Source organism: Natator depressus, chromosome 11 (genome assembly GCF_965152275.1).
Source record: "Natator depressus isolate rNatDep1 chromosome 11, rNatDep2.hap1, whole genome shotgun sequence".
NCBI lineage: Eukaryota > Metazoa > Chordata > Testudines > Cheloniidae > Natator > Natator depressus.
This window is the reverse complement of record NC_134244.1, coordinates 62,805,455-62,830,624: the sequence shown is the minus strand read 5'-3', so window position 1 is coordinate 62,830,624 and position 25,170 is coordinate 62,805,455. Positions and strand designations below refer to the sequence as shown.

Genomic DNA, 25,170 nt, shown 5'->3' with positions numbered 1-25,170 from the left:
CGGGCGGCAGAGCGCAGCGGCGGCAGAGGGCGGGCCACGCGGTGCCGGGCGCCCGGGGCAGCCTGATGCCCTGCCCGCCCGGCCGGATCCCAGCGGCCGGGGCAGCGCTCCCCTTTCCCCTTCGCTGCAGGTGGCTGCCCGCGGCCATGGAGCCCGGCGTGCGGGGGCAGCGGGCCGGCCGGGGCTGAGCGCCGAGCCGCCCCGCGCGGGCGGGCCATGCCCCAGGGGCCGGGCTCGGCGCAGGGACCGCTGCCAAACTTGTCCGCCAGCCGAGCGCCGCCCGTGCCTAGGCAGCGCCCCGGCCCGCCGGACTCGGGGTCCCCGCCGGCGGCGGCGGCGGGGGCCGGGGAGAGACTCCGCAGCTCCTGCCCGAGCTCGTCTGCTGCTGCCCCGGGCCAGCCGCGGCGCGCTGCGCTCACCATGGTCGGCGCCGGCCGGGGGCTCCTGAGCCTGCTGCTCCTGCTGCGGCTCCCGCCGGTCGCGGCGGCCGCCGCCAAGGCGCCCGTGTGCCAGGAGATCACGGTGCCCATGTGCAAGGGCATCGGCTACAACCTGACCTACATGCCCAACCAGTTCAACCACGACACGCAGGACGAGGCGGGGCTGGAGGTGCACCAGTTCTGGCCGCTGGTGGAGATCCAGTGCTCGCCGGACTTGCGCTTCTTCCTCTGCAGCGTCTACACCCCCATCTGCCTGCTGGACTACGCCAAGCCCCTGCCGCCCTGCCGCGCCGTGTGCGAGCGGGCCAAGGCCGGCTGCTCGCCCCTCATGCGCCAGTACGGCTTCGCCTGGCCCGAGCGGATGAGCTGCGAGCGGCTGCCGGCGCTGGGGGACCCGGACACGCTCTGCATGGATTACAACCGCAGCGAGCCCACCGCCCCGCCGCCCGCCCTGGCCAAGCCCACCCGCGCCTCCAGGGGGCCCCAGAGGAGCCTCGCCCCGGGCGGCGGCGCGGACTGCGGCCGGGCGTGCCGCTGCACCGAGCCCTTCGTGCCCATCGCCCGCGAGTCCCACCCGCTCTACAGCAAGATCCGGACCGGCCAGGTGCCCAACTGCGCCGTGCCCTGCTTCCAGCCCTACTTCACCCAGGACGAGAAGACCTTCGCCAGCTTCTGGATCGGGCTCTGGTCCATCCTCTGCTTCCTCTCCACCTCCACCACCGTGGCCACCTTCCTGATCGACATGGAGCGGTTCCGCTACCCGGAGCGGCCCATCATCTTCCTCTCTGCCTGCTACCTCTTCGTCTCGCTGGGCTACATCGTGCGGCTGGTGGCCGGCCACGCCAGCGTGGCTTGCAACCAGGAGTACCGCCACGTGCACTACGAGACCACGGGCCCCGCGCTCTGCACCACGGTCTTCCTCCTGCTCTACTTCTTCGGCATGGCCAGCTCCATCTGGTGGGTGATCCTGTCCCTCACCTGGTTCCTGGCCGCCGGCCTGAAGTGGGGCAACGAGGCCATCGCCGGCTACTCCCAGTACTTCCACCTGGCCGCCTGGCTCATCCCCAGCGTCAAGGCCATCGCCGTGCTGGCGCTGAGCTCGGTGGACGGGGACCCGGTGGCGGGGGTCTGCTACGTGGGCAACCAGAACCTGGGCAACCTGCGGGGCTTCGTGCTGGCCCCCCTGGTGGTCTATCTCCTCACCGGGACCCTCTTCCTGCTGGCGGGCTTCGTCTCCCTCTTCCGCATCCGCAGCGTCATCAAGCAAGGGGGCACCAAGACCGACAAGCTGGAGCGGCTGATGATCCGCATCGGCATCTTCACCGTGCTCTACACGGTGCCGGCCACCCTGGTGGTGGCGTGCTACGTGTACGAGCAGCACTACCGGGAGAGCTGGGAGGAGGCGCAGACCTGCTCCTGCCCCGGCGACCCGCGCAAGCCCAGGCCGGACTACGCCGTCTTCATGCTCAAGTACTTCATGTGCCTGGTGGTGGGCATCACCTCGGGCGTGTGGATCTGGTCCGGGAAGACGCTGGACTCCTGGCGGCGGTTCACGGGGAAGTGGTGCCGGGGGAGGAAGCCCTCCATGGGCACCGAAGCCGGCTCGGCTCTGACCGGGCGGGCTGGGGGGGCGCCCTCCGCTTCCTACCGCAAACCCGTCCCGCTCTCGCAGGTGTGACGAGCACCCGGCTGGCTCACGGGGCCGGGCCAGGCCGCCCCGCTCCAGGCTTTGCGGCGCGCCAGGGGGAGCTCCGCACCGGGGGCCCGGAGGGCGGCGGCTTCACCCCGCACTTTGGGCCGGGCGGGGGATCCTGCTGGGACGTGCCCGAGGCCCACCGGCCGGAGGGGGGAAGCGCTGCCTGCTGAGGCCGGCCATGCCGGAGGTACAGCCCCGCCGAGGGCCACTGCACAATACCTGGGCTTGCGGGTAACTCCAGCCGATCTGTTGCGCCCCTCGGGCGGGTGCCAGCAGGGCCCTTTCTCTAGGGCTGGCTGGGAGATTTCAGGCCGAGCTGGCCCCGGGCGGAGGTAACAGAGAAGGGAGCCCGTTGAACGGAGACTTTTATAAGATCAACTTCCAGTGTCACTTGTAAGCAAACCCTGGCGGGGGGAGGGGGAAATACACGCGTGGCTTTCATGGCCCTTTTACAGAAACTTGCTGCCTTTCCCGCGGGTGCGTGGGACGGGCAGGCACCGAAGCAGGACCGTTCGTGGGCGAGTCCCTGGCCAGCGCCGAGAGCAGAGACAGCCCGAGCCCGGGCCTGTGGATGAGCTGGACTCGCAGGGTGAAGCCAGGCGGACGGTCAGCGCCCGGCAAGCCGGGGCGGGGGCGGGGGCGGGGGAAGGGGTTTCCAACCCTTCGTTAGGGATCCCGAGATTTTTAAACTAATTCCTTCGGTCAAGGGCTTCCTGCGGGAAGGCCAGACCCCGCTGGTTGCGGAGCGAGGCAGGGACGCACCCGTCGCACAGCGATGCTTGAATCCAGGGCGTGCGAACGCAAGTCGCCCCCGCCGAGCCCGCCCGGCTCCCCGGCCAGGGACCATCCCAGCGCCCTTCCCCAGGCAAGGCGGGGGGCATCCCCCTCTCGCCCTGCGCGCCCCCACTTCCTTCGGCCGCGTGGGGCGTGTTTAAAGCTCACGGAGCTCAGCGGAAGCGGTGACTCGCAGTTTAAGTCAGCCTGTTTAAAACGGAGTCAGTCGCCTGGGTTAGTAAAGCAGGTGGGAGGGGAGGGAAGCAAGCGCAGGGTGCAGTTACAAAAACCAAGTGTCCTTACACGGGGGGCTTTCAAGGAGCTGGGAGGGGGGCGCTTCTCATCCCCCCTTAAGGGGAAGGCGCCCCTGGGTGCTAAAGGTCGTTTATTGGCGCTGCGCATTCAAAGCCTAACCGTGTTTGCAACCTGGAAGTTTTGCCGCCGTCTTGAGCAGGGCAAAGTCGGTGCCTGCCCCAGCCTGCCAGGGTGGAGTTCACTGCCGCCTTTTCTCCCGCTTTCCCTCCCGTTTCTTGCAGTGGGTTAGGGCCCCATTGCCTGGCACGCGAGAGCCTGCTCTTAGCGGAAAGGCTCCATCTCCGGGCGCACGCTGCCAAGCCCGGGCGGGCTGGGCTTGCCCTGGCCGCAGGGGGAGATGCCTAGCGGCTGCTCAAAGCATCGCTTAGCCTCGGCCGCTGCCGCCTGCAGTAGCCCTGGTCCTGGTTTTCACGCCCACCGGGGAACGAGGGGTCGATTGAAACCGGCTTTGGCATTTTCCCCTCCGCTCTGTTCCGGGCAGGCTGCCGTCCGCATTCAGCAGTGGGGCTGGGCTGGGCAGCTGCTGGGAACAGCGGCCCCCCAGGACGGGCAGCGGGGCCGGAGTGTGGCCGGGCTAAAACGCTCTAAAGCCAAAGCAGCGGCCGCTTGCGCTGCTCCCCCGGCCGGGCTCTGCCAGCAGCTGTGGGCAGAACAGGGGCGCTCTCCGCCTGGCTGCCCCGGCTTGGACCAACTACTCTGGGGCCCTTTCCCTTTAGATGCCATTTCAAAAAGGAGAGGCCTTAGCAGGAGCACGTGTAGCTTTGCCTCAGCTCCTGTCGATTTCACCGGCGGCTAGGACTCTGCTGAGCGGGCAGGGAGCAACAGGCCCGTTTGCCTGTGGTTTTCGGCCGGTGGGGGAGAGATGATCTCGCCCCTTCCCCTGGGAAGCTGGCGGGAGCGTCCCACTGCTCCCCGCTCCTGAACGTTGCGCAGGAGTGCCCGTGAGAGGGAGCTTCCCCTCCCCCTGCAACTGCCTGACCCCGATGCAGATGTAGTAGCTTACTTCCCCTGAAGGCAGCCAGGGCCCAGCAAGCCGGAGTCACAGGACTGAGCGAGGCTGGAGGAAGGAGCTATTGTCAAACGGGGCAGTCCGCTTTACCCAGAAGCGGGAGCTGGATGTCAAGCTCCTGGCTGCTAAGAAGCCCCCCCCCCCCCAATCCCTGCACCAGCCTCCAGCTCTGATGCAATGTGTCAGTAGCCCTGCACCAGCTTTCGGACTATAACGTGGTGCAGCTTTAAAGCGGGCACTGACCGTGAGTACTCAGTCAGGGGGGCCCCCATGGCAAGGGGGCAGGGCTGATGCATCGACCTTCTCTAGGCAGCACCACCACTGACCTGCACTCCCCAGGCTCAAAAATGGACACAGCCCCTCCCCCCAGCGGCAGGATATTTCAATGACCTGCTTTTCCTCCTCCCCCCCCCAACTCCAGCGGCCCCTTTCGCTTGGTGGGCAGCAGAGGGAGGGGGAAAGCTCTAATAAACCCTGATTTCCCACAAGCAGCTAAAGGCACGTGTTCTGCACCACCTCAGATGGTCGCTCCTGCCAGGCGGCGCCAGAGAGCAACCGCTCAGGTAGCGGAACTCCCCTGGCATGGGCAGGGTTTGAAAGCTCTACACGCCCCCTTCCTCCCAAGGTAGCTCTGTAGACAAGCTCTCCGCCCCCTGCAGACACAAAGGGATGGGAAGCCAGCCTGCTGCCAGCCAGAAAACCAAGGATGGCCAGGTCTTGCCTATCCACTGGGGTGAGGCAGTTATGAACAAGCCACCACCAGCTTGACAATAACTTCCCCCAGCACAAGTGAGCAGCAGCTGGGACCCAGGGGCACTGCAATGCAGTGAGTGTACAGTACTTCACCTGGAGACGGTTCTGTTACACCCTGTAAATAACTGTACTAGGGAATCTGGTCTGTATATACTAGAGAGTTTTAGTGAGCTTTGATACGGGTTTGTTCTCATTAAACAAGGCAGCTTCAGCCTAGCTACACTGGGGCTAGTAGTGGAGTGTAGTCCAGGGCCCTGACTCATATTCATGCCATCTTAACTGGGTCTTGCTGTAGTGGCCTTTTGTAGACACAGCTAGACACGCTTCATGCAATACCTCGAACGACTTTTCTTCAAGTGTAACTGCCTCAGTGTAGGTTTGTTTTTTAAATGAGCTGCAAACTGTGGACTGCTGAAAAACGTGAGCATAGTTGAAGCAAGGGGCAGGGTAGCTGGGGCCTAGTGAAATCTTTGCTACAGACAATCGTAACGGCTGAAGCTTTACTTGCCCCTGGCTTTCAGGATTCTCCCAAGTTTTCACCACTGCACTGCGAGTGGCAGCAACTAAAAGCAGACATTGTTTTGTGCTGCAGGGGGTAGGGCTAACACATACGCATTAGACTTCACCTCCTTCACTTGCTGACCCTGTGACTTTTTTTTTTGTTTTTAAGAAGTAAACTTTGTATGTATTCTATTTTGTGAAAAGTTGAAGAAAATCAGATTTTATTCAAAGAAAAAAATATGGAGATTAGCTATTTATGAGAAAACAAAAGTGTCTATTTTTGTTTCTTTGTTCCTGATGATGGTAGAGCAAAATAAAACAGACAGAGGGGAAAATGAGAACCTGCTGGAGAATGTTTTTTCCCCAGTTTCTTACCAGCAGGAGGCACTGAAAGGGATGTGTTGAGAATAGCCCTGAGGCAATGAAATGGGGCTTACAGGAGTAGTTAGCTCCATGAGGCCGTATTCCCACATTAGGGACTCCAGGCATTATTATACAAATAATAAACAGGTCACATTTCCCTGCAGGAAACAGGAATGCAGCTAGTGGAATCCCCCCAGAAGTCCTCACACAGGTTATAAACAAAGCCTTCTAAGGAAATGCTACAGAAATGGGGGGGGGGGGGGGTGTAGGGAGGGAGAGAGCAAGAGAAGAGAGCTTGGGTCTGTTCTGTGACTTAAAAAAAAAAAAGAGGGTAAACACACTAGCAGATCAAGAGTTGCTTTCAAGGCAAGTGTTGCTGGTGGCTTGTGTCCATAACAGCTCCTGTAAAGTGCACTGCCCTGACTGTTCAGGGTTACACCCCATAGTTAGAGCATAGGCCTTACTATAAAATGTACTGGCCTTTTGATTTGGAATAGTGTCAGGTCCTTATCTAGCAATAAACTCAAGCACCGTACACCTGTCCCTCAGTACGTACCAGTTAACACAGTCTACCAACTCTCTATCAACTAGGAGTGTATGCCAATCTCAGTCCTATATCCAGATTTGGTGCAGACCCACATAATCTACAAGACAGACCCTGGAAATCTTCCTCAGCAGGAGGTAACATCTCATTTTGCAAGGATTCGGTCTAAAGATACTGATGCTGTAGGAAGAGCGTTTAAAATAGGGAGGCAAGGGGTTAATACTTGCTCACTTGTGACTAATCAGCACTCAGCTATCCAGTTAGCTTTGAAGTGTGCACACCTAGCATCGACTGGATTTCTGTCACCCCAGTGCTATCAGAAGTGATCTTAAACAAAAGATAGTGGACAAAATGCAGATACTGACCCCCAAGATCACGATTCTAAGGTACCAATACCTGTCTGGCCATTCTCCATCAGTGCAAAGAAGATGGGCACAGGGTCTGATCCTGCTGTGCGTCAAGATCCACAACTTCCTTTGGGCAGCACCTCTCAGAATGGGGCCTTTTCTGATAAACTAGGGCACGCTCACTTTCTTTTAAATACACGCTTTAAAACACACACTGGGTCTTGTCTTGTTCCAGCCTTCCCCTCTCCTAGAGTCTGGCATGCTCTGGGATTTGGAGGCCTGGAGCTGCATGGGGAGTTAGAAGGCACAAGGGAATAGGAGGTGTGCAGAAGTAGCACACAAGGTTTCAGCATAGCACTGGTCCAGAGTTCATCCCTACGGGTGGGGAAGGAAGCTGGTTACTGTACATGGCAGGTTGCTAGTCACCTGAGGTAGTGAGTCCCTTACTAACAAGTGAGGTATTGGAATAGTTTATCCCACAACTAGGCATCTCATCACTAATCTAGATCTCCCAGGGTGCGTTCCATCCTTATCTGTCTATTCAGACTAATCTCAGGGAAGCTGCTGCCTTTTCCATTGTCTTGTACAGCACCAGTCACAGCACGTAAGAGCTGGCAGGGAACAAGTGCTGGCAAGATCGTAGTCTTATGAGGTGAAAAAGCTGCCGTAAATTTAGGAACTGTACCACAGGGGATAAACTCATGTATCTTCGATTAGTCTCATCCTCCTACTGCCCTTCCCCCCCCGCCCAGCTGCCCTAGAACAAGGCATAGACGTTACAGACTGACACATTAGCCTAATTCGCCACCCAGTACAGCAAATCAGCAGTAATTCAATGGAGCCACAAAGGTGTGTGTGACAGGAAGATCAGGTCCAATGACCCACAGCGCCTAGAACTTCTAAGATACCATGCACCATGAGAAAGGAAGGTAAACATTGTGAGCGTTAAGGACAAGAGTGACAACACTCTTCAGAAAAGAGGGGTGTAATTTGGTGCACTCTATAAACCCTTTCTGCATTTAGCTCTGGCATGCCACTTGGCAGGAGAACATGTACCACATAAGGATGGATATAGTTCTTACAAAAACTGGGTACAGGTCACTCAAGAACTACCTGAGTGACAGGGAATGGATCACTTGATGATTACCTGTATTGTTCATTCCCTCTGGGGCACACTGGCCACTGTCAGAAGACAGGATACTGGGTTAGATGGACCTTTAGTCTGACCCAGTAAGGCCGTTCTTACATGGAAATTAGGTCTGAACAGATACTACCACTTCCTTTCTGGTGGAGCTCTCTCCACTACTCAGATCTATCCTTCAGCATTGATCAGCAGCCATCCCTACTTAAGTGCTTGGAACATACTCTGTAGCACTTACTCCACCTCTCCTTCAGCCCTTGCCTGAAATCACTCCCTTCTCCTCCTCCACTTGCCCACATTATGCCTGTTCTTGGTAAAAATATGGGTGGTGTTGACATTTATTCTACCCCAGGAGTACTTGTCCTCTTAACCCCTTCAAGTGGGTTTGGTGGGTCTCATACCCAATTGCCTTAGCAACAAGACACACAGTTTCTGTATCTAAAGGGAAAGACTGTGCTGAAGCAAGTTTGCATTCTATCAGACTAACCACATATCAATGAATGGTTGGTAGCGTGTTGATCTCCACCTAGCACTACTTGTGGATGGGAGCTGAGTGGATTCTAACTAGCCTGCACTAAAGCAAGAAAGCAGCTGGGCAATTTGCTGTCAGCGATTGAGTGTCATAGCTACGACTAGAAGATGACAGTGTTGCAGCTCAATAAAGATTTAAGTATCCAATTGCTGGATTGTTGTGCATTTTTAATTGGGTTCTCTATACCCAGTACACACAGCCCAATGCACACACTTATCTATCCTGCCAGGCTGGCTCATAGGCAGAGAGAAAAAGAATTAATTAGTCCTCTATAATAAAATCCAATTATTGTTTTTAAAGGGACATTTCCAATAGTGATTATGAATAAATTCCCTCCTGACCCTGCTGTTTCAGAAACAAGACGTTGCTGACACCTTCTAGGGAGCCTTTTCTAAAAACACCAGGTTTCCAGAGGAAAAACTGGATGAGATTCCCTTTGAAACACGCAGATGCTGTCTCTCCTCAAGGCGTTTTACAGCACCAAAAAGCAAAACCCAACTTCTTTGCTTCTTTTGTGTATAAAGGTCCAAAAGATTTAATATCCCACATTTTTCTGAGGTTGAAGAGCAGATTTTAAAGGTTTGTCTTTTGTGGTTTTGCTGGAAAACTAGAACACTGGAGTGGGAGTTCAGTCCTCAGTTAAAGGGGAACGGATGTTGCCAGTTTTAATTTCTCACAAGCGGTTGTCAGTTCTTTTGTTAACTCCTGATAAACTCTTTAAAACAAATTAAAAATCACTTCCCCCTCCTCAGTAGCTCAGATTTCAATTTGATTATAGCAAAATCTCACTAGTTCTCCAGTCAACCACCAACGCTGCCTGCAAAAATAGGGTAGTAAAGACTTGCTTTTTCAAAGAAAGTGTTTAAAATATTCTGGCCTTTATACATCATGAAGCAGCAAAAAAACCAGCATACCCTTTATTCCTCCCTAAGTCATTTTCAATGGCTTTACATCTTTGCATTAAAAGCTATGGGTAAGGAGACTCAAAGCATCTATAATATACAACTATGATCACCTACACCTAAAATGAAGAACACTGAAATATCAGTAGAAATGCAGAGAACCTAGGAAGTATCTTACTACGTAGAAATTTCATACAAGGGTTTTTTCACAGGTTGGAGAGACAAGGTGGGTGAAGTAATATCTTCTGTTGGGGGCTGGGGGGAGGGGGTTGAGCCACACAGAGCTCTTCTTCAGGTCCGGGAAAGGTCCAACACAAGATATTACTTCACCCACCTCGTCTCTAATATCCTGGGACTGACACAGCTAGAACTACACTGCATGTAACATCTGCAGGGGTGGTCACCAAAGACTGGCTGAACCAAAGTGGATTTCCATAGGGGGGAGGTGGAAAGGAGAGAGAGAGAATGAGCATTCTGACTGGTAAGTAGCAATTTGTTAGCCAGTCTGTCAGATTAATGGATCAATGAAAGTTGATTACCTTAAGGTAAACTGACTTTCAAATTCAGATTTCGTCTCTTTTGCATGGGTCATCAGATGCCCCATGCTGTGCAGCACCACATATCCTGCATGATACTTGGTAACTTAAAATGCCACTGAGCAAAGGCAGCTCCTGATTTCAGTCTGGTTACGAGGAGTCAGATACAATCCTAGCCTTCTGGGAGAGCCTGCACTAGCTACACAAAAGATTAGCAATACATCCGGTAGATTGAGATCACTTTGTGGGGAGTTCTTTTCCGATTCTCCCATGCTGTTAGGGAGATGTCTATTGACACATCCTAGGATCGGTCATGCGCCTACAAACCAGGATCATAAATCTCTTTTCTTACTGTGCTATTATATCCTTCACTATTTCATCCGTCAAAGAAAAGGTGAATACCGGGCACAGGTGATTCTTTCCTTGGAAGTTCACACACCCGCTACGTGTGTGAAAGCTGTATATCCAATCAGCAAAATAAGCAGAAAAAAAAGTGTTTATAGTCACCTCATATAAGCCAAAAAGTTCAAATCAGGTTGCAGAGTATTAACTAAAACACAGACTCGTAAGAATTAGGTTACAGGTCAACCTGAAAGCCAGAGATTGGAAATTACAAGCAGCTAACCTTGTTCCAACGTAGATTCAAAAGGAGGACTAATGCAGCAGTGTGTGACAAGTTACCTCCAGAAAGTTTCCTTCCCTTTAAACCAAAACCTAAACGTCACCATCAGTTACTTAAACATTATTGTTCACAGATTTTAACAATAAATAGGACCTGGAATCACAGAAGTTGTCAGTCATACCCTTCCTTCAGCTTAAAACACACAAACCGCCGTTGCCTGCAAACTCTATGACCCTAGCAGACACAAAGCTGTTTGAAACTTCTAATAATATTCATTTTTGGCTCCTAAGAGGTAGCAAGACAAAAAATTTAATCAGCTCATATTGGGGTGGATTTCACACACCATAGGATTAAGATTTGGTGAGATTCTAAAGTAGCCACACAGGGCCAAGTCGTCATTTTAATCTGTTCAACACGTTATTTGCAAACAAACTCAGAGAAAATGGTACAAAACGCTCTAACCACCTGTAGCTTTAATTAAAATAGAGGTGTTTATTAGCTTTTTATTTTTTAATACAAACATGAGAAAGGAAAACCACCTGAAGATGTAGCATTATTTTCAAAATTGAATCGTGATCAATACCTGAAGTTCCAAGTTCCATGGATTATGGGCCTGGAGCTGGTCGATTTGCAAACTTTAAAATACTATACATATTTAAATAGTTTGAAGGCTGCCAAATTGTTATACTCAGAAGTCCCTAATCTCAAAGGCATGGGGACCTGATAATTTACTGGACCTTGGATGGAAGCAGGGTTGAACAAAATTTGTCCTAGGAACGAATGTCATTCAGTATGGCACAAAGTGCCTAGAATCTATCTAGAACTGGGAGAAGGACGTATATAAGGGCTTGTAACAGGAAAAGTCTATTAATACTTATCCTGTTTAGAGTTTCAAAGTCTGAAAGGAAACTCCATCCCAAATTCTCATTCTGGAGGAGTAAACTCTATCTTCAGGAAAAGCAGAGTTGCACAAACTATAATGTTCACTTCTCCAAAAAATATGTCTGACAACTTATACATTTGGGTTTTGTTTTTTTAAGAACTCCTTTGAACAAAATCTTATGTGCTAATTGGGAATAAGCATCTCCCCCTTCGGTGAGTCCAGGATCCTCAAACTCACTACTGTCCCACCACAAAAGTAAACCCCCTGTCTGAAAGCAGGAAGTCTAGGGGAACCAAAACAGACATGATAATCTTAGCATCAACTTTGTCAGAACTCCACTGCATAAAGCACAACAGATCTGTAGTGGAAGAATTCAGAGAAGCAATGCAGTAGGCTATTCATCACTGGATTGCCACATTGTTTGGGATAGTGACATTGTTTCCAATACAGCTCTCTCATTCCATGCCTCAGAAAGATATACAGGATGCATATTTTCCAAAGCAGTAGTAAAAGTATTAGAAAGTGAGAAGCACCATAGTTCACAAGAAATGCAGCATGGACCCTATACATTTGAACAATCAATATGTAACACCATTTCTCTGCTTCCAACCAAAACATTCAAAATCCTTTGACAGTCTCTACCGGAATGACACTGCTGGTACACAGTTATTATATCCTGCTCAAACAGCTTCTTGCTTTTGAACTCATCACCAATAATAGCAGCTTTTGAATAGCAAAACCCTTCAACACTTGTCTATGCTACTACTTCAAGCTCCAGAGTGGCTTTATACTTGGTTAGAGTCCTTTTTTCTTTTTCTTAACACTGCATTCACTCAAAGGCAAACGCAGCAAGCTTCTGGATGATGCGGAGAAGAGGGAAGAACATTGTAACTATCGTCATGTGGTTAGTGTTTAAATTCTAAAATTTAAAACTACTCATTATTAAAAACCTCATCATTCACAGCTATAGGCCTACACAGTAAGCAAACATCTGTGGGGGGGAGGGGAGAGCTTGTTTTTGCACCTCTGGGTACATTAAAAGGAGGAGCACTGATTTGACAAGGTCCCATCTTTTGAATGGAATATGCTCCTCAGACCCTGGGGTCCCTTGGCTGGTTTTATCCTTCCTCCCCTTACTGGAAGACACCATCACTGCTGGCTTATGTGCATGGAGTGGTGGTATTCCTCCGGTTCATACGTACGCTGGCTTCACGGTGCTGCACCCTTCTCTCCCCTCAGGAGAGGATGGCATTAGAACGACGGATACCAACTAAATTATCAGCACTGAAAGATCGTCTCATAGCAGCTTTGGACAAGTCTTTGTATTTGTCCTCACAGAGCCTGGAGATAGCCTGTAAAATACATTCAGATACAAAAGAATGAAAGCGTGAATTAGAAGTGTTCAAACGTTTTAAGAAAGCTCTTACAATGGCAACGCTAATGGACCACGCACTTACACTGCCTATGTCTTTCAGTGACGCTACTGGCTGCTGCCCTGGGTATGCCATTACAAAAAAGGCCTTTTGTTGAGGGAAAACATTAAGGGGCTGTAGAAACTGCATCTTTAAGGATCTCTCCCCATGTTCACCCGTATCATTATTAGTCACAGGAGATGATGATTTTTAAATGCAGTTAAATCTCCACATCTCTAAGCAACTTAAGTCTTATTCCAGCCTCTACAGCTTAATGGAAATCTTGGATCCAACTTGAAGTATGTGTGTTCATGTGCAAATTACACTCAAAACTCCATGTAAATAGATGGGGTTTGGAGCCCAGGCTATGGATACGAGGCTCAGCAGGGATTCTAGAGATTCCTAAGCCCTGAAGGAAGAAGTTACAGCTGGCTGCTGATCCCCCCCGCCCCCAGCTCAACACAACCATCTAGGAGTCTTAGGGTGTATAGTGGAGAATCTGAAAGGGAAATTTATTAGGACTGGTGTTTGTGCCCTTCCTGAGCCAGCCACCTTTTTTTTTTTGGCTGACATTTAAACCAGCACAAAAGTTTGTGAATCCAGTAAGGAGATCCCGGTGCTGAACTGTACAGTACCATCCACCCTGCTTTAGCGCAAGTAATGTCCTATTAACACAGGTCTGAGAATTGTATTTAGTATTTGAACTGCTTTAACTAAACTGCAGAGTAGCTCCATTTATTGAACGATTAAAGCAGCATGTACACGGGTGCAGTTATTCCAGTAGTGAGATTCCCATTAAATCGGTGTGTCAAATAATTCGATTAGAAATGCTTCAGGACAGAGTTTCAAGCCCTGACTGGGGCCTTTAGGGGCCATCATAATGCAAATAAATAAATGCAGAAGGGCGTCACTTTCTATCTGTATGCTGACCCATTACTATTAGGCTCAGAATGTCAGTTGTGAGTATTAACTTCCATTAAAAATTTACCACCATCACCAGATGAGCTTTCACTCATTCAGTAAAAAAAAAAAAAAAAAAAAAAAAAGACTGCACCTTCCCTCTAGGGTAGCACCCATTCTGCACAGCCCAATATTCTCAAAGTTCAAAAGGTGAGCAGTGCTTCTCAGCATGAATAAATTGCTAAGTGTATTCTAAAATAATTATTTACATTTCTTTCTGTCAACCTCCCTCTGGAGGCATTCATTTGGCTCACGAGTGGCACGTTTTGAGACACTGGCTGCACAAGCCCCCACTGCAAGACCAGACAAAACCTCTCTGGCATTAATGCTAGCATATCCATCATAAGGAACCTGTGTGTCACATTAAGCCCCACTCCCCCCTATGGGGCAGATCAGTTTTCAATCTGCTGGAATACTAATTCACTGCTTAAGACAAGCTCCCAAACTGACCTTTTTGTGTTTTTAAGCCAAAGGCAGGTTTGTTTTAAAATTCAGAAACGTTTAGCAAACACTTTGAAAAATATTTACCGCATATCCTGTCGTTTAGAACGTTTACAATTTACACACACACACACACACACACACACACACACACACACACACAGAAGTGAGTATGGTGTGGCAAATCATATGCTGTACTGAGATCGCTCAGTGAAGTAATACTGAACAGGTACCCGAATATTTGCAGCAAAACTGGGGCTCACACCTGTCCAGAAGTCATCCACTTCTGCCTATGTACTGGACAGATCAGAGAACAATTTTCTGAGGAATATATTAGTAGTAGTAGTATTGGAGTGCTCGAACTCAGTTTGTCGTACAGTGGTACCTGGGAGCCCCCATCCTGGACCTGGACCCTGCTGTGCTACGTGTTGTACAAACAAACAGACATTCCCTGCCCAGAGCTGCACTCTAATCACAGAAGCAGTTAGTGACAGTATGAGCTTTAACGTTACCTAAAGGTTAAAAAACAAAACAAAAAAAACACCCAAAAAGCAAAACAAAAAACTGCAGAAAAGTAATCAAATGACACAGCACCATTGTTAGGCATGTCTTGTCTACCGTTTCAAAGGGTCAGTGAGTCCACCTGTAACGCTCCTGGAATACCACCATTCCTGAAATGGAGGTAAGAACCCAGCACGCTGCATGATTTCTGGGGTGTGGATGAAAAGTGGTTTGGGCCAAGACTAACGTAGCAAAACTCTATTATGAAAGGGGCTATCGGACCTTTTAGTGTCTACACACAGTCTTTGTTTTTAAGGTCTCAAATTAAAGACCAAACTGCATGGTAGTCAATGTATCTACCTCAGAAAGAGAAGGGATTGAGTTGACCCTGACAGAAGTTTTGCCTGGGAGTCCCAGGTAATTTATGTGTCGTTCAAACGGTTCTCCTTGCATAGTACCCCAGTATCATGTTAAAGCAACCATGACGAAAGGTTTGTGCTGTGAAAAGCAAGGTCTATTTTAATTATGTGAACTTGAATACTAGAGAACAGTAATGGAGATCTTGAGCAGTTATAAGGACTCTCTGGCAGGAGGTATTTTTACTAGCCAAGTTCTGCTAGGTCAGGAATAGTACATAACACTGAAAGTGCAGATTTAAGATTATTCATAAAATAGTGCTTCCCATTGATAAAGGGATATTAGTTCACCGTGATTTTTTTTTCAAGTTGTGAAATGAAACTACCACCTTCACAGTTGCTACCAAACATCCAATTTAATAATCATAATTAGGAGCATTAAGAACTCCTTTAAAGCTAAAAGGAGCTGTGCACTGGGTGCTATGGAAACCTGCAGCCAGTATAATTTCAACAGGTTTGAATAGGATGTTTCAGGGTGCTTGGAAAGGAGAAGCGACCAGGGAAAGAGAAACACAGTCCATTACGAATACAGCTTTTACAACTAAGTGGCCTAGCCGAACTACAGTTCCAGAAACTAATGCCTCGTGTTTTATTCAAGGACCTAAACAGACTGTAGCCCCCTCTTACTCCGTCTCCTCAGGATATTTGCTTAGGTTATAAAGCACCAATGTGTTTTACAAGTGATCACTGTCATTATTAAGAGGTTAAACCTCTCTAATATACTACTCTAAAAGCTTTTTAGTTTTGCTAATCACCACATAATATAATTAGCCAGAGATGCTGTTATTATGCAGACACAGGAGTGCCCTGCTCACGAAGTCTCAGGCCATTACCTCCAGTTTCTGTGCTCTCTCTTTACTAAGAGGCTCCAGCAGAAAATTCAAGTTGTTGTCATCTGCTAAGGAGCGAAGGTCAAAGTAGTATTTGGCATAAACACTGGCAGGAACATTGATATTAAACTGCAGCAGCTCCAGGAAGTGTCTTTCCATCTCATTCCTAAAAAGGGTAGTAGGGAAACAAAGAAATGGGATTCAACATTTGCAATCAAGTCAAGCTAAACAGACCACGAGTCACTTTCACAATGACCAGTTTTACATCAGTCCTTCAAATTATGTACTACTGTTTTCAAAACCCAATGGATTACTTCGCTAGTGCTCAAAACAAGGTACAGCTTCTGAGCCCCTGCACCTTCAGCTTAGGGAGAAAAGGTTATTGCACTGTTGCACACTCACTCTCCTGACTTAGAAGGTTCATTCTTCAGACTTCCATTAGTGCAGCTGTACAAGTCCTACTCCATTCTCATTCTCTCATAAGGCCCCACTATAGAAGTCAGATGAAAGGAATGATGTATGCTGTTTATTAGCTCTGAAGAACTTGCAGACATTTCCACCGGGCTGATAACAGGAAGGGGGTTTATTGAAGTAGAGGCGGACCAACAAAAGGAGTAGTCATATCACCAGGGCAACAAATGGATCTATGAAGAGCTGCCGCTATTATCTCAGAGAAAAAAGCCTCTTGAGGCAACATGGATTCATCTCCAATAAGTAAATAAATAAGCAAGCAGCATTAGGTGAGAAAAGGAATTTTCTTCTCAATGGCATTAGGCAGGATAACAAAGTACTTGTCAGAGCACAGGCACTAGCTTTGACTCACTATGCTATCTGTAGTGTCCAAAATATTGGGGGGGGGGGGGGGGGAAGAGGCCCGTTACATTGGGGGGGGGGGGGGAAGCATTCTTTGGCTACTGCAGATATCAAAACAGACCAGTGATATTTTACAAAGAAATAAAGAGTTTAAAAAATTAACCTAGAAATAAACTGGTACCTGAAATAGGCAATGAAGTTCAACGCTAATTGAGAACAGCACCATAGTTCCCAAGAATAATACACAAGTGAGCAGATGAATAAACAAACTATATGCAATTTGAAAGGTAAGCCACAAAAAAATTCAGTAAGTTGTTCTTGCTCTTGGGAAGCTTTTAAGATGGATGTTTTACCCACCAGAGGGAAAACGAACCGAGGAATCATCCAGATTGTGTCTTGGGTTGGATGGCTGGTCTCATAATGTGAATAGTAGCTTTGTGTTTGTTTCTAGCAGGGTGGACTTGAGTCCCATTGAACCTACTGCCAAAATTAATTTCCTGTTCATATGGTCATAAGCCTATAGAAATGTAAATCAGAATGTTTTGATGATCAGGGCTTGATTTATCCCATGAATAAATGCTCTTCATCACCCCTTTTGTTCTTGCTACACTAATACATTTTAATTGTGTAAAAAATATAATACTTCATAGGATTAACAAGTCTATTAATAGCAGTTTAAAAAAAAATCCAGCAAAAGCATAATACCCATGTGTTTCCTGTACAAATGTAGGTAGCCGAAAGAATGAACAGCATGTTCCCTCTTTTGCACAATGTAATTGACAGGATTAGCAGCTGCATGGTTAATTTGGTCACTGATTAGACAAACTCCATCAAGGCAGAAAAGTTTATAGCAAAGAAGAATTTCCAAATATCAAATTAATTTTCTTTTAATCTTTCAATTAAGAAATTAAGAAACTGTCTTTTGGTCCAACCTTTCTGCTGGGGAGGTTGAGGTGAGGCAGAGGATGACGATACACAGAATGGTGATGCTTTACTTTTGGTCACGTTGCCTCTCCATTTGCCCTTCATATCAAAAGTAAAGTCATATACCCTTAAGAGAACTTCAGATAGCGTTCACTTTCCACAGCCCCAAAAAGCTAATTTTCTAACAGCTAAGCAATGCATTTGGGACCTCAAGTACCGTACCACACTGCAAAATTAAGCACTTCAGTAGCGTTATAAATAATGGAAAGTGAGTTGATTTCTGCAATATGCCTTCTTCTGTGGCACTGCCTACTTGGTTTATAAGTGGCTGTAGAACTGTAAAGCATCTTTTTCATCAGTTCTGCAATTACCACTCTCAGAGTGAGCTGTAGCTCGTGAAAGCTTATGCTCAAATAAATGTGTTAGTCTTTAAGGTGCCACAAGTCCTCCTTTTCTTTTTACTCTCAGGTGGGTAGGGGTGTGAATGAAAGAGTAATCATAGTCCTCAATCTTCCAAATTTCAGCTCAGAGAAAATGAAGCATACAGGTTACTAGGAGTCAGCTACATCCAACAGCTGTAGAGAGTGAAAGGCTTTATTTGCACAAAAAAGTTGCACCAAACTGATTTAAGTAGAACTGGTATAAACCCTTGTGACACAAACTGATTTAAGAGTGTTCACACAAGGAGTTACACCAGTTTAGTTAGATCTGTTTCTAAATTAATTGAGGGCTTGTCTATACAGGGAAATTTACCAGCAGAATAACTATAGCAGTATAATTATTTAGTACGGGTCCCTGGTAAGTTTCCCCATTTAGAAAAGTCCTTAGTTAAAATCAGAGCAGCTTGTGTTTAGACATGGCCCAATTGTTTGGAAAATAAAAGTTGCACTGGGACTGCTGCTCTGGTGTCACTCAAACAATAAGGCTCTCCTTAACTTTTTCAGCAAACTTAGCACTTACTACAAAGCTGTCTCCAACATCAGAACATGACCATTTCTGAAATTCTTTCCCAAGTGTTTCGCTCAGTAGGATTAACATACAAAAGGACTTAATTCCCACCATTGGAAAAGCAGTTTAAAATAGCAGAACAGCTAATACTGGCAAATAAATACACTGCCAAGTACTAATTAAAGGGACACTGTGAGATTGAATTTGGCCTAAGTTAAGTTTGGTTAAGAGGAAATCACTTACCAGTAGCAGTTTCCTAAAGATCTAGATCACATTAGGCCACCACAATTGGGTCTGTTCTGCACAAACTCCAAGCTCAGAGTTCTAAGCTTCTAGTTTCAAGCAGGGGCCAGCCCCTGCAGTGAAACATAAACCTTCTCCTAGAATGCCAGCTCCTTTCAATCCAATGGTGGAAAGTTTTCCATGTGCACGAGAGACTTGATCAAAAACATCACAGAACCTTCAACTCAGCAACTGTCCACACTAGTGAAAAACATCTTAAAAAAATTAAACTTCTTTTCAGCCCTATGTCCATTCAATTTGCTCCCAGCAGGGTTAAAGGATGAGATGCTGACTGTTAATAATCAGCAGGATTCCCCAGCATTGCCAACACCAGTTCAGCTGTACCAGTGATACCTATGTGAAATTTTTCAAGAATGCTTTGAGGTAAGGTGAATGGTGATTTATCACAACTGGTATCTGCTAAAAGAACACCAGTTCCACTTCTCTCCTCCACAACAGTCAATAGAGCCCCATTCTTGAAGACCTGTCTGCAGGAAAGGGGTATGTATAAAACAAGCAGTGACAGAGTAAAAGCCAAGGGAAATACCTTGAACAGTAACAGAGGAATGTTTTTGGTGTGAAGGATGATAAACACAAAGTTGGTTGGTTTTAAAAGGATCATTATCTCAAAACACTTTTCTGAGGTTTTGTTCTTCGGAAAGTACAATTACTATGTGGGAAGAGAAATGTGTGACCCTGGTTCTCAAAAAAAAAAATATCCTGGGGAAAGAATCCTGTAAAACCAACAGATCAAATGTTGAGCCCTAGTTTGAGGCTGAATCCAAAGTACAGTGCTTAGGGAACATATGCAGAGTACGTCACATTTCTGCATTGTAAAGCTACCACTGAGAAAGAAACCAGATGCCTACTGTTATAGCACACACACAACTGCCTTATGCTGAATAAGGCTGAACGTGTACTTGGAATTATAACTCTGTCGGGCTGTTAATTGTTTTTGTTAACACACAGAAGAGCTAGCTAGAACCTGGGAGAAGTGAAGCACCGAATCCAGTGTGAAGTTCCCTATGTACAATGCTTTGTGGATCCTCTGAGGTGCTCAGATACCATGACGATAAATAATTGAGAACAGAGATAAAACCAAGATTAACTAAGAAATATAATTAAACTGCTGCTTTGACAATGTTCTCTTGGAGACCGAGCCTATTGAGTTGTAAATTGAAACCAAGAGCTGATGGGTTTTGAGAGCTTGAGTCCTCGCCATATAAAAGCCTAGTGACATTGGTTCTGGGGAGAAGGGCCTTCTCTAGAACATTAGCAGGTTGACTAAAGGTATCAGTTAAAACCACCTTAGTAGGTAATTTAGTATTTGTCCTAAGCGCTACCTCATTTGAATTAAATAAAATGGATTAGTCCCTGGAGCTTGATGTTCAGTTTGACATGAAGTCACTTCTACGAGAACAAAAACATATGTAGAACACAAGGTCATGGGTACTGAGTAGATGTAAATAATATCACGATGTTCATATTAATATAAAACGTCATGCAGTTTGAGTGCACCAATCACCATACAAATCCAATAAGAGGGGTTACGGAAGGAGTGACCTAGTTTTAGTGTGTGTGTGTAAAGCCAAATAGCTGGCCAAGTGAATTCTTTGGAAAGTATTCCAGCAAAGGCCTCCTAGTTATGCAGACAGACAGCCACATCAATTTACCTCAGTCAAGTTACCCCACACATCCAAAAGAAATGTTTCCTCTGCTCTTTAGTTACCCTACCTGCTATTTTACCTCCCTGGCTTCTTCTCAATCTACCCACAACAGGTAGTTCAGTTGATATCCTGCACTGGCCTTCATATTGCTGCCCTTAAAAGGCTGGTGGGGAAAAGCAGCAAGATGAAGAATCTTCCAGACTGACGACTCCTACCTGATGTAGACTCTCTGTCCTGAAACCTGAAGTGTTTAAGACTTCAGATGCAGGATGGGCCTCAGCCTGTCATCATTTGGGGAAACAGGAAAGTAGCTAGAATAAAATCTTCCCCTTTTCTGATGGCCTTTCAGGAGCAGCCTGTCATCTCAAACTGCATTCGCAAGGGGGCAGTTTGGAGAATTCTCTGAAGCTAATTAGCCCTGCTAGCTAATGCCTAAGAGGCACAAATCCACAGCAATGCAAGCTTACTGGGGAAGTGGAGGTAAAAAGGCTTTTGGTGTCCCTACAGCAAAGATCCTCTGAAAGAGAGATCCTGGTAGTCTGGCTGGTTTCCCTACCTCAGAAACCTTGACACTACTTGTCTTAGGTCCTAGGAACACACTGGCTTTTCGCAGGAAGGCAGACCACCAGTTTTGGATGTAGTAAGCAACCCTGCAACCAGACTCGTGGGCCGGCTCCTGCCTGATGCAGTCTCTTTATTCCATACTTGATTGGAAGAGGACTGGACTGAGCGAGCTTAGCATCTGCAACCAGCCTTTAACTTTTGCCTAAAAGATGTTCCCCATCCATCTTATGGCAGATTCTTGAATTTCTGCTGAACGTGTGTGTGAAGTCTTAAAAAAGGCAGTCTTGTTCTCATGGAAACATCATACTGTCATCTCACTAATGTCCAAGGAGACAGATACCACTGCTGTCTCCACCCTGCCAAATCAGCTTTTTGAGAACCTTTATTCTGTTTGGGAAGAGAAATTAACAAGTGCCTGGGCTGTCTAACACAGCTCTAGTTAGCATCTGTCCATGAAGTACAGGTAGTTTCCAATGACGACACCTGCCATCGAGGTGAATTGGCAAATCTTCATCCAAAGGTGTCCCAGTGTTTCTGATGATGGTCCTGAAGTGCTGTACCACATGTCTAATCTGACAGAAGTCATCATTAGAACCAGGATCGAACAGGGAGTGTGATGCAACAATCTTGGTGTTCCTACGCTGAAGGTACTACTTACCTACCATCTTTCACCCAGCTGGGGTTGCAGGACACAAACATCAACTAGCTCAGAAGGAAGTGGATGGGTACTATTACCCTATTCCCAGATACACTAATATGTCTGCTTTGTATCCTAGATGGTCTCCAAATTTAAAGGACCTTATCTTCAAGTTTGTAGAAAGCCAAATCCAGAAAGTTAGTAATTTTCATGTTCAGAGTCTTAAAATACTATGTAAACATTAAATATCATCCTGGAAAGAGTTTGCTTATTGTCTTCTTCCCCAGCAAAGAGATGCTTTGCATCAGAAGAGTTCTCTTCCTCCTTACCATCTAAATCTCTCAAATCATTTTTGAAACTGCCTTAATCCCAAACAAGCATTGCAGGTTTCTGCAAAAGCAAGAGCAGCTAACCTACGAGAGTAAGTGTGTTAACACTAGGACCATCACAGGAGGCTCAGCCATAGACATCAGCCCAGAGACCAGTACACCTTGTGGGAGTCCAAACCTCTATTTCAATATACGCAATGCTTCCAAAGCACAGGAGACAACTAGGTCTTAAGATACCATGTCATAAAGTGGTTTAATGTAGAAATCTGATGCAACATGAGTTCAGAACAAAAAAAGAAGGCATCAGGCTGATCGATGCTTCCTGCCGTCTTGCACCGGAAATCCTGTTGACAGAAGCTGAGGCACCTGAAGGTTTTGACCACTTGCTTGCTGAAGTTGAAGTCAGCATAGGCCAGTCTTAATGCATACCCATCTTGCAGTTCAGAAGAAGAGACGTTTTGCTAAACAAAGAGTCTGAATCAATCACTGCTGAAGTAGTATGAAACTTCAGGACGTCCTAAGGAAAGCAATATATTGGGTCTTTCCGGCCACTGAGGAGCTGAAAGGTTGGGATGCCCTATTGATGGGAAAACACAAGGTGCCAAAAGAACTAATGACCAGCTGGTTCACACATGGTCAAGAGCCTTTAAGGCCTGCTGAGCAAACTATGCATCTGAGTAGGCCCGAAGAGATTCAGAGAGTCAGGTCTTGGCCTGAGCGCCATGTGAGGAAGTGTCATTGCAAAACCAGTCATGAACTGCTCTGAGGCAAAAAATACAAGTCAAGCTTCTACACGGGGGACACAGTGTGACGGTTACAAAACAATGTGAATGTTCTGTAAACCGAAAAATGTATTACCCCCCAACCCAACTCTTCTCCACACATTTTTACCCATCAACACAAGCACAGAATACCACAAGAACACAGCAGGAGCTGTGGGGCTCAAGGCCTATGTGTAATCACAGAGGTGGTTCACGGTTTCCTCAGATTTGCTATTGGAGAACCTGAGGCAAAAAGAATAGGCAAGAGGAACAAGTTTATTTGTACGATGAGCAGTACAGTTGAAGAACTGATTGCAGAGACCACGGGAAAGTGCTTTCAACAACTCATTCAGAAGAGAAAGGCAGTCGCAGTACTAGGGGTGCCTATGTGCCACAGTAGGTTCTGGCACAAGATACCCCCCTTCCGTTTAGTCCGGAAGCAGTGTTCCTGATTTGGCTGAAAGCTGGAATATGGATCCAGGAGTGAGAAATCACAACTAATCCTGAAAGCTCTTACAAAAAAATCCAAAAGCAACAAAAAAGTATTTTAAACCAATTCTTACTTTAAATGTCAATGGATTTTTTTTTTAAATGTCCATTGTGTCTATAAACCAAATATTTCTTTATTGCACTAGCAAACGGAAACCTGAAAGTGATATCGATTAGTAACTAGCTTTTTTTTTTTTTTTATCATCATCAGGCTAAGGGAAGTGAAAATGGCAGACAGCAAAAAATTAAAAGTTATTAGTAACACCAATATGGACTTGTTCTAAGAGAACGCTTTTATCTGGAGTTTCCCTGTTAACAGACAGATAATGCTACTTTCAAGGGAATGAAGCCTGACAACATGAACTATTTCAATTCTCCATACTGCACACCAGCCTTAGAATGGACAACTTTACAATAATGGCAGCTCTCCAAAAAACACTGTTTTTAAGAAAGCAGCAAATTGACCAAACTTGCAACTTACATGTCCTCAACCGTAATGTCCTTCAATATTTGGCAGTAATCCACATTCCACACAGCCTGATCATCCCAAACCTTAGAAGCCAGCAGAATAGCTCCTAGAACTATTCTTTTCCAGTTACTAGGACAGATGTCAATCTCCGCATAGGTTAAGAGTCTTTCCAAGTAAACCTACAGAAAGAGAACTCATCTTAGACATCTCAATCTGAAGTTTGAGTTCCAAACAAGCGTTCAGTTGGATTTAATTAGACTTTACCAATTATGTTCATTTATTTATCCCATATCCATTAAGCTACCAGAATTAGTGGCTATTACTGAATGTTAGCATTCAGACTTTCAAAAAGATTACACATTCCATTTTAAATACAAGACATTAAAGGACTGAATGATCCTGAAGTGCAGAATATAACTCATGAAGTAAAACCAGTTTCTAACAATAAGCTCTGCTGCACCAGTAAGACTCATGATGAAAGTCATTCACAACACTGTGACGTTTTCATTAATGCCAACCCGGGATTATTAACCACTCCACTCTAATGCATTAGCCTTCTCTCTTCACGGCTGGGCTGGTGTGTTTAAAGCAAGACAGCACGTATTGCTATCTGCATTTAAGCAAAAAATTTTCACAGCCTTAAGCTGTATTGCATCTATTTGCCCCATGCCCATCATTATGGCATCCAGGTTCCCTCACATCACATCTCCACTTCAATCTGAATGAAACAGATTGTTAGCCACCACACACACATCTCAGTAAGAGCTACCCTCACGCGTCAGCTTGCTGCACTGAGAGGTAGGTGGTGACAAAGCCTCAAGTAGAAAACTTTCAAAGTTCCAAATGGATTTCCTACCTCCTCAGATACAATTTCTAACAGCCCCCAAGCAGCTTTAATCTCAACTGCTTCCTTACGGACACTGCGCTTCCTACAAGTACATGCTGGTTTACTCCAGGGCTACCTGTGCCAAGCAGCTGGCACTTTTATAGAAAAAAATTACTTTTGAAAAAAATCTACTTGTGAATCAAGATTTTAAACTCCATTCACAAGTGGGTGTGAGGGGCTGGAGAGAACTATAGCTTAGCGACCTCAATGTTTTCAATACTTTTTCATCTATTCATAAGACTTTTTTGAATGGAAAAAATGGACTAATAAATAGCGAATTAACCTTCTGCTTGTAGGCTTAGACTGGAATCCCAGAGTTTTTCCAATAGCTAATAGAGCCACCTACTGGCTGAAGTCCACTTTTTAAAAACAAACTTCAGCTCAGGGGAAATGCTAATTTCCGAATACGTGTATTGGCCAGAATGCCTGCGGTCAGATACGGCCTGCCCTGTAAAAAATGCCTGCATGCTTTAGGAAAGCAAC

At 46.8% G+C, this 25,170-nt stretch overlaps 2 protein-coding genes across 2 annotated transcripts in view; one reads left to right on the top strand and one right to left on the bottom strand.

Annotated features, from left to right (window-relative positions):
• The first annotated feature begins 216 nt into the window (after window positions 1-216).
• On the top strand, window positions 217-2,699 carry FZD5 (frizzled class receptor 5). Its single transcript, XM_074968019.1, has one exon. It carries the CDS (start codon window positions 217-219, stop codon window positions 2,116-2,118), a length of 1,902 nt encoding a protein of 633 aa, XP_074824120.1. The 3' UTR covers window positions 2,119-2,699.
• An 8,297-nt stretch (window positions 2,700-10,996) lies between these two features.
• The window catches only part of CCNYL1 (cyclin Y like 1), a 50,650-nt gene continuing 36,476 nt past the window's right edge, over window positions 10,997-25,170 (bottom strand). Inside the window, exons 8-10 of the mRNA XM_074968022.1 lie at window positions 23,814-23,980; window positions 15,922-16,084; window positions 10,997-12,710 (exon numbers count right to left, since the gene is read on the bottom strand). Coding sequence (XP_074824123.1) covers window positions 12,594-12,710; window positions 15,922-16,084; window positions 23,814-23,980 — 447 coding nt within the window. The 3' untranslated portion in view covers window positions 10,997-12,593. The remainder of the gene's footprint in view (window positions 12,711-15,921; window positions 16,085-23,813; window positions 23,981-25,170) is intronic.

Excerpts from the sequence above, each read along its gene's own strand:
- FZD5 (XM_074968019.1), top strand. The coding sequence starts at position 217 with ATGCCCCAGGGGCCGGGCTCGGCGCAGGGACCGCTGCCAAACTTGTCC.